This window comes from Sycon ciliatum, chromosome 12 (genome assembly GCF_964019385.1).
Source record: "Sycon ciliatum chromosome 12, ocSycCili1.1, whole genome shotgun sequence".
NCBI classification, from domain to species: Eukaryota; Metazoa; Porifera; class Calcarea; order Leucosolenida; family Sycettidae; genus Sycon; species Sycon ciliatum.
The window spans coordinates 16,503,916-16,521,617 of record NC_088654.1 but is presented as its reverse complement, the minus strand read 5'-3'; the positions used below and the strand labels follow the sequence as shown (position 1 = coordinate 16,521,617).

Genomic DNA, 17,702 nt, shown 5'->3' with positions numbered 1-17,702 from the left:
AATGTGCGATTGTCGTTTGTTCGTGTTGTGTTGGTGTAACCAGCACTCGAGACTGGTGTACTCGTGCTCGTCGTGTTCTGCGTGATCTGTTGACGTCCGACGTCGTACGGTGACGAGACTGACGACTGTCGAGGGTTGGTACCGGTGTCACTACTGCTCACAGCCAGACGCAAATCTGTACTCACGCCAACACCGGCACCTGGTTGTTGCTGCTTGCGCTGCTCTGCTGGGACGTTGTTCCGGTCGAGGTCGCGCGCTGCTGGCCCTGTGGCCCCTGTAGCTGCTGACGGGATACCAGATACATCAGGCATGGACATGACTACATCATTCGTGCATGCACTATCCTGGCCTACAAACACAAGCTCCGTAGCTGCGGTGTTAGCATCCGATGCGGGAATGTGTACGGTACTACCACTAGTACTGAGTTCACTCTGGCCGCTGGCCTGTACACTACGACTCGTGCTGGATGTATCTAATTCTTGCATGCTACTGCTACTCCACTGGAGCTGCTCCTGTGCAGTCCGTATTTTGTCTGTAGCTGAAATGGATTCCAAATATGCCTGAACTCTCTCTGGGTGACGGGTGTATCGCAACCCCGTGATTTCGCTTGTGTGTGCACTGTTGTATCTACTCATGCTGATATTTGCTAAAGTAGTGCTGGCCTGCGTCACTGCCTCAGTGTACGACACCTCTAATTCTGCAGTCTCCTTTGCCAAACTCTCTAAATAAGTAGGATTCTTGCAAAATATATCTGCCAGCTCTGAAACAACCTCCATCACGGAGTTCATCCTGTTCTCGAGCATTAGTAGCCCATATTTAATCTCCTCGACACTCACGGTTTCCGATACGATGGACACCAGCAACCCACGGCGGACATTAGTATATTCCGTCTTCGCCTTAGCCTTGGCGATCTTCTGCTGCGGACCAATACTATCTGCCATCTCTAGTCTTCTCTGGTTCGAATCCGGCTATCCGGCTCGAAGGACCAATTTACAAAATGGTATCTTGTAAGGCTGCTTTGGCTCAACGCGAGCGCATCTTGGGTTCTCTTAGACTCAAACTCAAACTGTTGCTTATCATTAGACAACGTAAAACCAATGAAACAGAAACGACACGAGGAGACAAGCTCCAGGAAAAAGGGCTAGAAAACCGTATGTCGTACGTGAAGACCATGGGAACGTCGTAGACGTACCATGGCGCAAAAGGTAAGTAAAATACTTTAGAAGACACGATAGAAAGAAGAAAGAAGACTGTATAATCAATTGCTTGTGTGCTTGTATGTATGCTTGGTGCGAACCATTAGTTTGTGACAATACTCTTATTCATGCAATATCTAACAAGCATGCAATCTCTAACAAGCATGCATTATCTAACAAGCATGCAATATCTGACAAGCATGCAATCTCTAACAAGCATGCACTATTGACAAGCATGCAATATTCCACAATCGTGCGCATTCTGGTTGTTTTGGGTGCCTTCTTCCTGAGACTCTCCTTGGAACAACAATGATAATCTGTCCTCTGAGTGTGGCGTACGTGTGATGTATGAATAAGAGAGTAATCGGAAGGGCTATCGTGCGAGGGAATAAAACCCCCCCGACGACAATTGGCGCCCAACGTGGGGCTCGAACCCCCGACCCTGAGATTAAGAGTCTCATGCTCTACCGACTGAGACCCCCCGACGACACATCTGTGTTGTGCTTTTGACTTCTACATGGTCTACGCGGCCAGGGGCATGCTCGGCTCCCCTTCCAGGGGGGTACACCACTTCCAGACAACAGCAATTTTCAAAAGGTTGTACCGGTGACATCATCAGATATTTGTACATGTGACGTCATTATTACTGTTACAAAGATTGTATGTCATCAAGAATGAACACCGTACAGCATCATAATAAACATTTTTTCAAAATAAAGGATGACAACTTTACAAATGTTTAAAAACCAATTCGTCGACGGCACTAGTGCACTGTGCCAGGCAGGCCGATGCAAACACACATTTCACGGATATAGCTAAGAACAATCGTCACACTATTTGACGTATCTGGACAGGATTCGGCAAGGAGAGCATCGAAAGAACAGCTTCAACACCTCATCTGTGGATGTGCTCCCGCAAGGTCGGGTTTTCCGCAATACATTGGTGACTTTCAAAACCCCGGTCGAAACATTTTGGGTGGTGCACTTGCCCCCTGTGCCCCTCGCCAAGCACGCCCCTGGCGGCGTAGTAAGTGCCCGTTTGGTCTGTGATGTGCGCGCAGGGTTTGCCTCTGCGTCCGCTGCTCCAGACGTGCAATTGCATACGGCGAGAACTTGTTTTGGAAGAAATGTGATGCTGCGGCATAGACGTTGAGTGTTAGGTTAACACCTCATTCCAGATAGGGGCACCCCTTTCCAGATAGGGGCGCCCTTTTCCAGACAGGGACACCCCTTTCCAGATAGGGACACCCTTTTCCAGATAGGGAGATACATCTTTTCAGATAGGAACACCCCCGTATCAAAGGCGGCAGAAAGCTAGCCCTTAACACTGCGGGAGGTCAGTAGTTCAGACATGCCACGAGGTGCATTGTGGTGCATCGAGTAAATGGAAATGTGTCGCGATTCGGGATAAATCACTCGGGTTCCGAATCTGGAACTCACGCTTACATCTGTAGATGCCGCAAGACCCTTTGCGGCCACACACGGCCGCACGTGGAGAACATTTTGCGCAGCGACGTCATCAGTGCTAGCTTTTGTGCCTCCGAGGATGTCTTCTGAAGGCAAAACTTTGTACAGAGGGTGACGATAGCGGGTGTGTCTGCTGAGCTCTGAAGGACACAGGAGACACATGTGCATGAAAGCGAGGTGATGCAGGATGCGTTACGGGCACACATACATTGCTGGCAACTGAAATCCGACCCCCTTGCCGGCGCGCCGCGCCGGCAAGGGGGTCGGATTTCAGTTGCCAGCACTGTATATATACGTATACATGCATACACATACAAATGCATTCACTGGTTTGAGGGAAAGACACAAACGGGAAAAGTCTGAGGAAAAAAATTGACTGTCACCACCAGGACTCGAACTCGAACACATGCATACACGGACACATAATTATACACACACGTGCACCCCCCCCCCCCCCCTCCACACACAGACAGACACGCACACACATGCACATCCACGCACCCCCCCCCCCCCCACACACACAAACACATAGCCGCGCACAGGTGGGAGTGCACACAAGTGAGTAAGCTTACGCTCAGCAAAGGCAGTTATACCGCATCACGAGGAACATGACCTGAGGCAGTGGTCACTTAGTCTCTCACCCATTTTAATAGATTTCTTTTGACGATGCTCCGAAACGATATACCAAGACTGCAGAAAAACAAAGTTCAAACTCATCAGACTGGATAAGCGCTGTGTTGTCCCTGCCCTTTTGGCACGTGTGTGCCCCTTTTGGCACGTTGGTTCGGACCGCGTGCGGTCTGCGCCGGTTTCATGATTATCGTACATGTTCTTGTTGTGCGCATGCTTATCGTGCGCATCCTGGTTGTTTTGGGTGCCTTCTTCCTGAGACTCTCCTTGGAACAACAATGATAATCTGTCCTCTGAGTGTGGCGTACGTGTATGAATAAGAGAGTAATCGGAAGGGCAATCGTGCGAGGGAATAAAACCCCCCCGACGACAGCTGCATCCGCTGTATCACAACCCAGCCCTCGCGTGCCCACACTATGCAGCTGTATGCCCAACTCGGCATTTGTCCGGCTGTCGAGCGGGCGGATTGCAAGTTGCGGCTTCTCGTACGCCGCATTCTTCACGGCAATGTCAGTTTGCTGCTCAAATCACGCCTGGAATACAGTTCACTGCCCCGTGCTACCAGAGGTCAGGATGCCTGCAATCTGCCCCTTCCCAACATCCGCAGTACTTCGGGATCTCACAGACCAGTTTTTGCTGCTGCTAAGTTGTGGAATCTTTGCCCTCGTCCTTTTAAAGTCATGCCCTACAACATGCCGATTCAAGCGTTTATTGAAAGTTTACTTTCATGGCTAATGCTAGGATGTTCCCTATCCCGAGAGTTCTCCATACTCACTGTTTTCTTTCCTCCACCTATCCAGGTTATCTTAGATTTTATCCGTTTGGGGATGATTGTCCTTGGATTTGCAATGCATTACATATAACAAACACAGAATAGATGTACTTCGGAATCTCACAGCCTAGCATTCCCCTCTAGTTGGCCTGCCCTTGCACATCTCAACTCTCACGTCCATTGAAAGTCTACATTCATGACCAATGTTAAGATGATCTAAGGAGAGATTCCTAGACTCACTGTTTTCTTCACTCCCCATAATCCAGGATAACTAATCTTGTTCTTATTAATCTTTTCTCCCTTTCCATCGTCATCATAACATTGGGCATGATTGCCCGTTTGACTTGCGATGTAAAATAAAAGCAATACATACATACCTGACTTGGTCCATTGGACGGGACTCGGCCGTCACCCTGCTGTCACGTCCCTCCTTGCTTGAAAGACCAAGACGATCAACAGCCAACTACAACAGAAGCTACGCACTCAACGGACAAGGGCGCAAGGAGGGACGTGACAGCAGGGTGACGGCTGAGTCCCGTCCAATGGACCAAGTCAGGCGTGATAACAGAGAGAGAGCAGAGAGGAGAAATACAAAGACATTTGTGACAACACACGTAAATTCACACTTCCAGAAAATACGGTACAGTCAACTTCGCTAATGACTGCAGACATAACGACAATACGCGAATAATGGCAGAATTTCCATGCCCAGAGCAAAGTCCCATCTAACTGTAATACATATAATGAGACTTCGGGTATAAGGACACTTCGCGAATAAGGACGATTTTCTGATGCCCCGCCGAGTGTTGTTGTATGCAAAGCTGACTGTACTTGCAAAGAATCGAGAGTGAAGTGTAAATTGTGAAGAGCCAAGAGTAGAACAGTCACCGCTGCGTGCCAAAAGAACATCAGGGGCGTCTGTTGTGTCCTGATCCCATGCACATAAGCAGCCAGCCAGCACAAGTAGATTGGAAAAAAGCCATGAACAAGACCATGCGCAGTGTGATCATGCTAGATCATGCTAGTGCTACAGAAGTAGGTATATTACTACTGTGTACAGTACACATGAGTACCTATCTAACAAGAGTACATATATAACAGCGTCACACGCAGTACGATCAGTACGACCATGGTCGCACCACTTTTCCTCCAGGATGGTCTGCCCAATTTGTCATAAAACAAACAATAAAAGAGTGCTGAAACGTGCCCTGTTGGCCGGAAAATCCGACTATTTTCCCGGGATCCCCCCCCCCCCCCGATCCCGGTCGTACCACTCCGCACTGTGAAAATCCGAATATTTTCCGGGGACCCCCCCCCCCCCGACCCCGGTCGTACCACTTCCGCACTGCCCTGTGACGTCACTGAACATACAGCTGTGGTTGGCCCTGTGACAATATGACAATGTGTGTAGTGTGACGATACAATGTGTGTGTGTAGACAAACATTACGACTATGTACAGTTGCGCTCACTGAAATCCGACCCAAAGTGCAAAGCTGGCGCCCTGGACCAGTTCCGATTACATCATTGTGGGTGTACATGTGTACGTCCAGCCGCATTCATTCCACTGCCAGGGCGTCAAGGGCCGTGCAAGTTGAGGGTGCCAGCTTTGCACATTGGGTCGGATTTCAGTGAGCGCAACTGTATTTGTTGTGGTGACATCTGTCATCAGTGTGTTGTCCCTGCCCTTTTGGCACGTGTGTGCCCCTTTTGGCACGTTGGTGCGGACCGCGCGCGGACTGCGCCGGTTGGAGATTATCGTACATGTTCTTGTTGTTGTGCGCATGCTTGCATGCTTATCGTGCGCATTCTGGTTGTTTTGTGTGCCTTCTTCCTGAGACTCTCCTTGGAACAACAATGATAATCTGTCCTCTGAGTGTGGCGTACGTGTGATGTATGAATAAGAGAGTAGTCGGAAGGGCTATCGTGCGAGGGAATAAAAACCCCCGACGACAATTGGCGCCCAGCTAGTGGCATCGTTCCCCACAACCCTGAGATCGTTTTCGTTTTCGCCGTGGCTTCAAATCTTGCCTTCTCCACGCGTCCTCGCCATGGCTCCGCTTTGCTCCATCTGCTCAACCCTGTCCTCGGAGCTCCTACTCAGGTGAGCCTGCTTTGTCTGCCCTGCGTAATGTTTTGTACCTTGTACGTAGTTCTCCTGGTACTAGTCTTCGATTTGGGATTTTCAAATAATTGTTTCGCTTCGTGGCATTGAAGTCCCGTGTTGTTCTCTTGTGTACAAGTACCTCGTTCGAGCCCCGCTCCTGTTAGTACATGATTGTGGCCCACGTTGTGTGTGCGGTGTTTTGAACAAGTGTACATTGTCGCCCTCCGGCCTCTGGCTGTTCGAGTGGTCGTGTACACTGTGTTTTCACACCTTCTGACTTGAAAGTTCTGTTGTCCGTGCTGTCGTGCATGCTCATCGTGTTGCTTGGTACGTCATCATGGTAGTCAGCATGGGTAGCTTTGCTCGTGTTTGCTTACTCGCCCTGTGTTGTGCACTGGTGCACGTCGTTTCGGTGTCGTCGGACTGCTCCGATCCTGTGTCGTTCGATTTGTTTCAGTTTGGTAGATGTCCCCATCGATTTACTCGATGTGGTGGCACTCCGTCGTTTCCAGTTTCAAGTACACGTGCTTTCTTTTTCGTTTTACTAGTATTCATGTTTTGTGTCGAGCGTTTTAGTGCTCCGCCTGGTTGTCCCGCTCATGTGGAATGGCTGACGCCCAGTGGTGCAACATGCTTCTGAGATTCTCGTTGACGGTCCGGGTGGCAATATTTCTGTGAGTGTGTTGTTTGGTATTTGTGTTTTGGCACGTGGGTCTCTTCATTTCACCTAGGGGGGCGTCCGATCATGGTGAGCCACGGTCTGCCTGGTGGGCTGGTGGGATCCAGCGCTTATTTGTATCGGTTCGCCTTGCGGGTGTTCGGTTTCCGTGTTTTGCTGGCTGGCCTTTGTGCGTCCCAGTAGGGTTCAGGACGGTGTTTTTTTGTGTTTCGTGAGCGGATGTGTTTCACGCGTGATATTCAGGTTCAATCCCTGTGGCCCTAGTGTGGGTTTTTTCAGGTTAGAGACCTGTGGTTTTTTCAGGTTAGAGGCCTGTGGTTATTCAGGGTAGCGCCCTGTGGTTTTTCTATGTTAATTTTTGTTTGCGTATTGGTGACCGATTTGTTTGTGTGCTATCTGGTGTCCTCATGGATAGACTGCCCCTGTATCCGTAGGCGTGTTCAATGTTGCTGTTCTGCCATTCCTTCTTGTGGTTTTTCTTGTCTGAATTTTGGCTCCTAGTATTGCTGAGATGTTTGCGTCAGTCCGTGTTTCTTTCTTTCTGTGTATGTCTCTGTGAGTTTTCGTAGCCCCATCAGCTGCGCGATGGTTTTCCGGACAACTCCTGTGCTGTCAGATGACTGGTCGCCCGGTTCAGCTGCCGCGGTCTTCGCAGTAGCGTCGGTTTGCCTTGGCTTCGCACCAGGGCGAGGTGGTTGTTTTCCGGGGGCCCACGCCTGAAAGATGGCGGTTCCCTCTATGGGTGGGCCCAGTCTGTTTTCTTTCCACCCCTTTGCTTTGGCTTTTCCCCCGTTGTCCGGAGTTACTAATGTATCCTACTGTTTTGGCCCTGCGTATCTGCATGTGTATGTTGTTCACATTTGATTTCTTTTTCTCCTGGCAGTCTTCTCGTTTTGTTTTCTTCTCTCCCATCCTCAGGAGAGGATGCATTTTTTTCATGTGGAAGTATGTTGTCCCTGCCCTTTTGGCACGTGTGTGCCCCTTTTGGCACGTTGGTGCGGACCGCGCGCGGACTGCGCCGGTTGGAGATTATCGTACATGTTCTTGTTGTTGTGCGCATGCTTGCATGCTTATCGTGCGCATTCTGGTTGTTTTGTGTGCCTTCTTCCTGAGACTCTCCTTGGAACAACAATGATAATCTGTCCTCTGAGTGTGGCGTACGTGTGATGTATGAATAAGAGAGTAGTCGGAAGGGCTATCGTGCGAGGGAATAAAAACCCCCGACGACAATTGGCGCCCAGCTAGTGGCATCGTTCCCCACAACCCTGAGATCGTTTTCGTTTTCGCCGTGGCTTCAAATCTTGCCTTCTCCACGCGTCCTCGCCATGGCTCCGCTTTGCTCCATCTGCTCAACCCTGTCCTCGGAGCTCCTACTCAGGTGAGCCTGCTTTGTCTGCCCTGCGTAATGTTTTGTACCTTGTACGTAGTTCTCCTGGTACTAGTCTTCGATTTGGGATTTTCAAATAATTGTTTCGCTTCGTGGCATTGAAGTCCCGTGTTGTTCTCTTGTGTACAAGTACCTCGTTCGAGCCCCGCTCCTGTTAGTACATGATTGTGGCCCACGTTGTGTGTGCGGTGTTTTGAACAAGTGTACATTGTCGCCCTCCGGCCTCTGGCTGTTCGAGTGGTCGTGTACACTGTGTTTTCACACCTTCTGACTTGAAAGTTCTGTTGTCCGTGCTGTCGTGCATGCTCATCGTGTTGCTTGGTACGTCATCATGGTAGTCAGCATGGGTAGCTTTGCTCGTGTTTGCTTACTCGCCCTGTGTTGTGCACTGGTGCACGTCGTTTCGGTGTCGTCGGACTGCTCCGATCCTGTGTCGTTCGATTTGTTTCAGTTTGGTAGATGTCCCCATCGATTTACTCGATGTGGTGGCACTCCGTCGTTTCCAGTTTCAAGTACACGTGCTTTCTTTTTCGTTTTACTAGTATTCATGTTTTGTGTCGAGCGTTTTAGTGCTCCGCCTGGTTGTCCCGCTCATGTGGAATGGCTGACGCCCAGTGGTGCAACATGCTTCTGAGATTCTCGTTGACGGTCCGGGTGGCAATATTTCTGTGAGTGTGTTGTTTGGTATTTGTGTTTTGGCACGTGGGTCTCTTCATTTCACCTAGGGGGGCGTCCGATCATGGTGAGCCACGGTCTGCCTGGTGGGCTGGTGGGATCCAGCGCTTATTTGTATCGGTTCGCCTTGCGGGTGTTCGGTTTCCGTGTTTTGCTGGCTGGCCTTTGTGCGTCCCAGTAGGGTTCAGGACGGTGTTTTTTTGTGTTTCGTGAGCGGATGTGTTTCACGCGTGATATTCAGGTTCAATCCCTGTGGCCCTAGTGTGGGTTTTTTCAGGTTAGAGACCTGTGGTTTTTTCAGGTTAGAGGCCTGTGGTTATTCAGGGTAGCGCCCTGTGGTTTTTCTATGTTAATTTTTGTTTGCGTATTGGTGACCGATTTGTTTGTGTGCTATCTGGTGTCCTCATGGATAGACTGCCCCTGTATCCGTAGGCGTGTTCAATGTTGCTGTTCTGCCATTCCTTCTTGTGGTTTTTCTTGTCTGAATTTTGGCTCCTAGTATTGCTGAGATGTTTGCGTCAGTCCGTGTTTCTTTCTTTCTGTGTATGTCTCTGTGAGTTTTCGTAGCCCCATCAGCTGCGCGATGGTTTTCCGGACAACTCCTGTGCTGTCAGATGACTGGTCACCCGGTTCAGCTGCCGCGGTCTTCGCAGTAGCGTCGGTTTGCCTTGGCTTCGCACCAGGGCGAGGTGGTTGTTTCCGGGGGCCCACGCCTGAAAGATGGCGGTTCCCTCTATGGGTGGGCCCAGTCTGTTTTCTTTCCACCCCTTTGCTTTGGCTTTTCCCCCGTTGTCCGGAGTTACTAATGTATCCTACTGTTTTGGCCCTGCGTATCTGCATGTGTATGTTGTTCACATTTGATTTCTTTTTCTCCTGGCAGTCTTCTCGTTTTGTTTTCTTCTCTCCCATCCTCAGGAGAGGATGCATTTTTTTCATGTGGAAGTATGTTGTCCCTGCCCTTTTGGCACGTGTGTGCCCCTTTTGGCACGTTGGTGCGGACCGCGCGCGGACTGCGCCGGTTGGAGATTATCGTACATGTTCTTGTTGTTGTGCGCATGCTTGCATGCTTATCGTGCGCATTCTGGTTGTTTTGTGTGCCTTCTTCCTGAGACTCTCCTTGGAACAACAATGATAATCTGTCCTCTGAGTGTGGCGTACGTGTGATGTATGAATAAGAGAGTAGTCGGAAGGGCTATCGTGCGAGGGAATAAAACCCCCCGACGACAAGTGTGTCATGCCTCTTACCTCATTGTAGCTTCATCTTTAGTTCGCTTCCATTGTCCTTGTTCTATATTCTGTTCTATTTCTTCTAGTTCTAGTCGTTTCACTTCTCATCTTTCCTTGAAGTAGTTTATTTGAATTGTAATCGTTATCAACCCTGCAGACCAGCAGGCGTTCATCATCAAACATTATGAAAGCCAATTCCATGATAAATCCCTCCCTGACATTCCACAATTCCTAGGTGACCCCAGCCCTCTCCCCAATCGTATCACATTGTCCGAAGTTAGGAGGGCCTTCCAAAGCCTGAATAACGGGAGAGCGGCAGGCCCTGATCATCTCTCCGGAGAGTTACTCAAGTACAGTCCTCCTGTTGTCCCTGCCCTTTTGGAGGGTACGTGCCCCTTTTGGCACGTGTGTGCTGGGTCCGCGTGGTCGGTGCGCGGACTGCGCCGGTTGCGCATGCTTGCATGATTATCGTACATGTTCTTGTTGTTGTGCGCATGCTTGCATACTTATCGTACGCATTCTGGTTGTTTTGGGTGCCTTCTTCTTGAGACTCTCTTTGGAGCAACAACAATAATCTGTTCTCTGAGTGTGGCGTCCGTGTGATATGAGATATCGAGAGTAATCGGAAGGGCTATCGCCGAGGAATAAAACCCCCCCGACCCGACGACACTCCCATTGTTGCTGAGATGACTTCCAACATCTTGAACCGAGCTATTGAGACACATGACCAACTCGAAGTTGGCAGAGGAACCCTAATACTGCTGCAGAAGCCCGGTAAACCACTAGGGCCGCTTACTAGTACGCGCCCTATCGTACTGCTCTCGGCTTTGAGAAAGACGCTGTCCCTGATTGTGCTGAAGAGGATACAGCAAGCGGTTGATCAGTACCTGGCTACATCCCAAAGTGCTTTTCGCCGTGGCCGCAGCACAAGTGATGTGGTGTGGTGCCATAGATGGCTATGCAGTATGACGCAGCAATTCAATACATCCATCCACATATTGGGAATTGACATGAGTAAAGTGTTGTCCCTGCCCTTTTGTAGGGTATGTGCCCCTTTTGGCACGTGTGTGCTGGGTCCGCGTGGTCGGTGTGCGGACTGCGCAGGTTGCGCATGCCTGCATATTATTGTACGCATCCTTGTTGTTTTGCCTTCTTCCTGAGACTCTCCTTGGAGTAAGACTAAAATATTTGTACTCTGAGTGTGGTATACGTGGGATGTACCGGTGATTGCGTGAGTAATCGGAAGGGCTATCGCCGAGGCATAAAACCCCCGACGGCAATTGGCGCCCAACGTGGGGCTCGAGCCCACGACCCTGAGATTAAGAGTCTCATGCTCTACCGACTGAGCTTCGTTTGCAGCTTCGGGACGTACAGATCATCAACGTAAATATCAACACCATCGTGATCTCGCGTGCACCACTTGACTATCACATCCATGAACTTCGGTGCAACGCGCCAGCGCCTGCAAGGCTGCATGCGCATGCTGTGTTCACGCGTGACTGATTATGTCATCGCTTATGTCTTTGCTTGCTGTGCGTAGTTGCGTAGCTGGTCTTGTTTTATTTGCTTTGTTTGAGTTGCTGTTCGCTCGACTTTGTGTTCAGATCTGTTTCCTGCACTCCATGGTGGTTGTCGCTGCAATCGCAGCTTCAGCCACGACGAGCCCCTATCGGTTGCTCTGCCGCCATTTTGGATGCCATGTTAGACGTGTCTTTTCCTGGCCAAAGTGCTCGTGATTTTGTGTTCTTGTTGTTCTTTTCTTGTTCTCTGTCCATTGCCAACTTGCATTTTCGTATTTGTACACATTTCCACCAAGAGGCTGCCGTTTGCGCTGGTGTGTTGTGTTGGGCGAAGAGGGGTGGTAGAGAGACTAGACAGCTCCAGTTCTCCCACAGCCCTGATCAGAACTTACTCTTGTAGTCCTTTCACGGTGGTTTGCAGCTGATCCTCCAAACTGGCCGCTAGTTTCCCGCACACGTCCAGGACATGTGCCATGTTGGAAGTGAGCATGACTAGCGACTGAAAGTCGGTCTAGCACAGTGGACAGAAAAGTCAACGCGGAGACAAGATCTATTTTTTTTAGCAATACGCAGAACTGGTGAGGCGGACATTATACGGAGCAATACCAAAATATTTATTGGTCTGAGGGAAAATGCTAACGGGAAAAGTCTGAAGAAAAGAATTGACTGTCACTACCAGGACTAGAATCAGGGACCTTCGCTTGGGTCCAGCGATGCTCTAACCACTAACAAAGAGTGGACAGATTTGGGCTGTCGTACACACACACGCACACAACACACACAACACACGCACACACACACACACACACCCACACCCACACCCACACCCACCCACCCACACCCACCCTCACCCATACACACACCCACCTCAACACCCCCCCCCCCCCACACACACACAGGCACACACACAGGCACACACACACGCAGACACACACACAGACCCACACCTTGACCTTGACCTTTGACGCCCCATCTCCAGTGGAGATGATAGGCTACTGAGTTGGGCAGTACTTGATGTGACGCTTCAAATCGCCACTTCTCCTAAACGCTCTGCCGCATGCGCAATGAAAGTCCTTCGGTGCCGGGGGAGGAAGACGATGTTGATGAACCCGCCTGCGCCATTCCGGGCGATCTTGTGCGAGCCGATACCACTCGGACTCCGGAATATCCAGCGAGCGCAGATCACCGACAATCGTGTCTCGCCAACGCTTCTTTGGCCCATGCCGTGGTCTGGTTGCTTCGAGCTCACCAAACAACACTTGTTGAGGAATCCGGGCCGCGTCCATACGGGCAACATGACCCAGCCAACGCAGACGGTACTCACGCAGGAGAGCGCCAATGTCCTCAGGAAGACGCGCTCTTTGGGCTAGATCAGCAGTATTAAGATGACGGGAGTGCTGATCGCTCCTTGAGACTCCCAAGATGGAACGGACGCATGAGCGATGAAACAGATTCAGGCGATTCATCTGCCGGGCCTTCATGGGCCAAGTCTCTGCTCCATAGAAGAGGGTAGGGAGGACAATGGCCTTGTAGACAAGACGCTTAGACTTAATGGATAGACCGCTACATCCGAAGATTGGCTTTTGGAGAGCGCCAAAAGCACGAGAGGCCTTGGCAAGACGGGAGGTGAGCTCCTTGTCCAGAGCACCGTCTGCACTCAGGACACTGCCAAGATAGGTAAAGCTGTCCACAACCTCCACGCTTCCTCCATCCTGAAGATCAATGGAAGGTGGCGGGTGAGAGCAGTTCACCGCCATGGCCTTGGTCTTCTGGACGCTCACAGTTAGACCCCAACCCGAAGCACAGGACACAAACTCGTTTGTCATCGTCTCCAGGTGGCTCAAAGAGGTGGTGTAGAGAGCCGCATCATCAGCAAACTGGGACTCTGTGACGTCAGTGGAGGCCAGTCGAGACTTGGCGGTCCGATCCCCAACAAGCTTCCTGCCGACACGGTAGCGGACCCGTACACCCGGAACAGAAGACTGGCGATGCCACGAAGAGACCACTGCAGAGAAATACAGATTAAAGAGCGTAGGCGCCAGTGTGCAGCCCTGACGCAAGCCATTCCGGACGTTGATGTTGTCCGTGACGACGTTAGGGAGCCGAACACGCGCCTCCATGCCTTCATGGAGCGACTGGACAAGGCCAAGCAGCTTCGGAGGAATGCCCAGATTGCGGAGCACAAGCCACAAAGCAGACCGCGGAATTGAATCATAGGCCTTGCGCAGATCGACGAAAAGCACATATAGCTCAGAATCGTGCTCCACTGCCTTCTCCATCAGTTGTCTTGCGGTGAATACCATGTCACTGCAGCCACGGCCCCTGCGGAATCCGCACTGGGAATCCGGCAGAACATCCTCTGCCACCGCCTGCAGGCGACCCTGAAGAACACGAGCAAAGACCTTGCCAACCACATCCAGGAGGCTGATGCCACGCCAGTTATCGCAGGACCGTAAGTCACCTTTCTTGGGGATAGGGACGATCTCTGCGTTTCGCCAGTCAGACACGGCAGAACCGCAGGTCCATACCTCATTGATCACATTGTGGACGCGCTCATGCAAGGCCTCGCCACCAGCAAGAATCATCTCCGGGACAATTCCAGACTGTCCACCCGCAGTGCCTGGGTGTAGCTTCCTGATCGCCGATACCACTTCCTCAAAAGAGGGCGGGTCGTCAAGACTTTGCCTGATGCCAAGCACTGGCATGGATTCAATGACTTCCGCATCAAACACACTCTGAACATTAAGGACACGATCAAAGTGGCGATGCCAACAAGCTCCCACACTCTCTGGACCGTCTGTCAAGTTGCCATTCTCATCCCGAACGCTGGATGTCACCACTGACTGTCGGCCAGTGTGCATTCCCCGCAACTTCTTGATACATTTCCAGCGGACAGAGCCGTCCCTCTGGGCGGCCTCAGCTTCATCCGTAATTGCGCTGATCCACGCCTCCTTAGCTAACCGAACAGCCTTGCCCACAGCTCGCTGGGCAGATCTCAAGGCTTTACGAGACGATGGCGTGCCACAAGAAACATAGTCTGCGTTAGCTTGTCGCTTGACGGCAATGAGCGGCTCCAGGGTGTCCTTACTGGACAAGAACCAGTCCGGCTGAGTCTGTCGCCCATGCCCGAGCACGTCACCGGCCACAGTGCCCATGTCGTTCCTCAGCGACTCCCATTGTTCCTCTGCTGTGCCGGCGCCGGGAGCAGCAGTGCAAACAGATTCAATCCTCTGCTGATATTCCACGAGCGTATCACGGTCGCGAAGACGATGCACAGCAAAAGGCCTCCTCCTTGAAGATGCAGAGCGACGCACACGCCAGTCCACGTTCAACTTTCCACGAACCAGGAAATGATCCGTCCAACAACAGGCTCCACGGAGAACGCCAACATCAAAGCAGAGATGTCGCTGATCCGCGCGCATCATAACAAAGTCGATGGCATGTGCTTGACGGGTAGCAGGATGTGTCCAGGTGCCTCTACGTGACTCTTTCTTCCGGAACCATGTGTTCATGATTGACAGATTATTTGCAGCACAAAACATCAACAAATCCTCACCAGCTCCATTACACGCGCCCAAACCAAACTGACCAACAGCAGAGCCCCAAACAATTTCATCATCTGGCACCCCATCAAAACGGCCAACACCACCTGCAGCCCGCTGCCCAGAACCAACACGTGCATTGAAATCTCCCAACAGCACAAATAAATCACCAGGAGGTACGTCAGACACAACTGACTGCAAATCCGTCATAAACTGATTCTTGACGTTTGGAGGGGCCTTGCTCGTCGGCGCATAAACGTTGATCACCGTCAGGAAATAATCAGAGCGGCGTCTCCTGCCAGCCTGCAGGACCTCATCCCTCTCGCCGATGAGAAAGCGAGCCATGATGACCCTTGAGCTGATTGCGCTCCACTGCTCGCCACCGCGCCGCCACTTCGCCGTGAACTCTGTGTTCATCATTATCCCTACTCCCTCGTTGCGTCTCGCTGCCTCACCATCGCCAGGCAGAGGCCGTCCCGAGTGTAGAAAGGTGCTGCCGCCGACACGCCAAATGTCACGTCCGAACCACTTTGTTTCCTGCACGCCTGCAATGTCGATTTTGAATTTTTGAAATTCATCGACGAGGAAATCCACTTTCCTGTCAACAGCAGTCGCAGTCACGGACGGAACAGCACGACAGACTCTGGCATCTCCACTATCCTCCACCAAAGAGCGGACGTTCCACGTCGCCACGGACAAATTCCTTTTCGTTCCATTCCCTTTGGACTTCATTCTTCGCTCAAAAAATTCAAAATTTCAAGCGCCTGCTCCAACTCAGTTTTTCTAGTGCTCTGTGTGAAACTACTCTCAGCGGGTCGCAACTCCTCTGAGAGACATGCTGCCGCAGCCATGGCCTGGTCTACACCACACAGCCATGGCTGCTGAAGGCAGCTACAACTCCATTTTCGCCAGAGCTAAAAAAATCGCAAACCGACTTCCAGCTCAACAACACTACACAGACACACACACACACACACACACACACACACACACACACACACACACACACACACACACACACACACACACTGATGCATACCTTGTCATTACGTGCAATGTCAATTGATGTCAGGTACCATTCTTTTGTTACTTCCTGAGTAAAATCAAAGAAGAAAGGAAAACAAGGTTAGCATCAAGATTTGTTAGTTTAACAATGCCTCTCCCCATTCGGTCTTCCATTCGTTTGTTCACTCGTCCTTTCTTTCGTCCATTCTTTTGGTCCTTCTGTCACGTCCCAGAATAAGACAACTGCTGCCTGATAGTCCTGTGACAGCAGGATCTACATAGTGAGCAGCTCTGTGCTGAGCTGTCACGCCCTTTTGGTACAATGTGGTTTGGCCAGTGTCTTGTCCCACGTGCTTAGCCTGTAGGTTGAGCGACACCCGCTTTCCCACATAGGTGACATGCCTTCTTGGCATGACACGTCATGTGATCCAAGGCCGGAACCTGGTCAGGTAGGTTCTCGCGTTGTACGTTTCCTGGAAGTTCTTCACTTCCTGGAAATGTGACTCCAGGCTTTGTGCAAAACCACGTCACTACGATGTTCTACAGGTTTCCACGATGCCTCGGCGCTTCGTGCAAAGAGCCAAGACTAATATGACATTGTATAACAAGAGCTAAGTGCAAGACAGGAGACGTGTGCAAGAACCAAAACCGTCACCGCGCAAGAGGTCAGAGTATCACGCAAGCAAGACCAAGAATGCAGCAGAACTTACCATAAGAAGCCGCTGAACTATGGCACGTTGGGTGAGCGGGCTCCCCAACGTGACCCTCATATACTCACATTGTACTCTGACGTGGGTGAGCGGGCTCCCCACGTCCCAATTAGGGGTGCGCAAGTAGCTACCCAGGCCAACGGAACAAAAGGTGAGTACGGGGTGCATGCCGCAGGCCAGCAAGAAAAGAATGCAGAAGGAGTCAATGTAGGGGAGAAGGCATTATGTATGAAGCTGCATGAACGCTCACCACTTTTTAAAGTGCAGCTTATACTCTGGAAAATGCAGTACAGTCGAATGCCACTTATCCGACCACTTCGGGAATCAGGCATGTTGGATAACTGAATATGTTGGATAACTGATATCATTTTTTATGTGCATATAATATTATGGCTGGATTTCACTGATTTATGTACACAATACCCAAATAATTCATGCATATTCATGAATTGCTCCATGTACACATACATGTTAGCATACTTGACCACATCTACTTCAAGTAAATGCATATTACACCGTTTAATATACAAAAAAAGAAAAAGTTTTTTTAAAGAATTTTACTGTTGAGAGTCATAAAATTACCACTCCCGGGCTTGTCGGATAAGTGACATTCGACTGTACAAACTTTTTTTTGTATATTATACGGTGTAATATGCATTTACTTGAAGTAGATGTGGTCAAGTATGCTAATATGTATGTGTACATGGAGCAATTCATGAATATTTGGGTATTGTGTACATAAATCAGAGAAATCCAGCCATATACGCACATAAAAATGATATCAGTTA

General features: G+C 50.4%; 1 protein-coding gene across 1 annotated transcript in view; it reads right to left on the bottom strand.

Annotated features, from left to right (window-relative positions):
- Window positions 1-16,318, bottom strand: part of LOC135828908 (uncharacterized) — a 61,716-nt gene extending 45,398 nt beyond the window's left edge. The window contains exons 1-4 of the mRNA XM_065341341.1: window positions 16,239-16,318; window positions 12,050-12,168; window positions 3,304-3,352; window positions 2,642-2,802 (exon numbers count right to left, since the gene is read on the bottom strand). Of these exons, the coding sequence (XP_065197413.1) occupies window positions 2,642-2,802; window positions 3,304-3,352; window positions 12,050-12,147 (308 nt within the window). The 5' untranslated portion in view covers window positions 12,148-12,168; window positions 16,239-16,318. The remainder of the gene's footprint in view (window positions 1-2,641; window positions 2,803-3,303; window positions 3,353-12,049; window positions 12,169-16,238) is intronic.
- Between the last annotated feature and the right edge of the window lie 1,384 nt (window positions 16,319-17,702).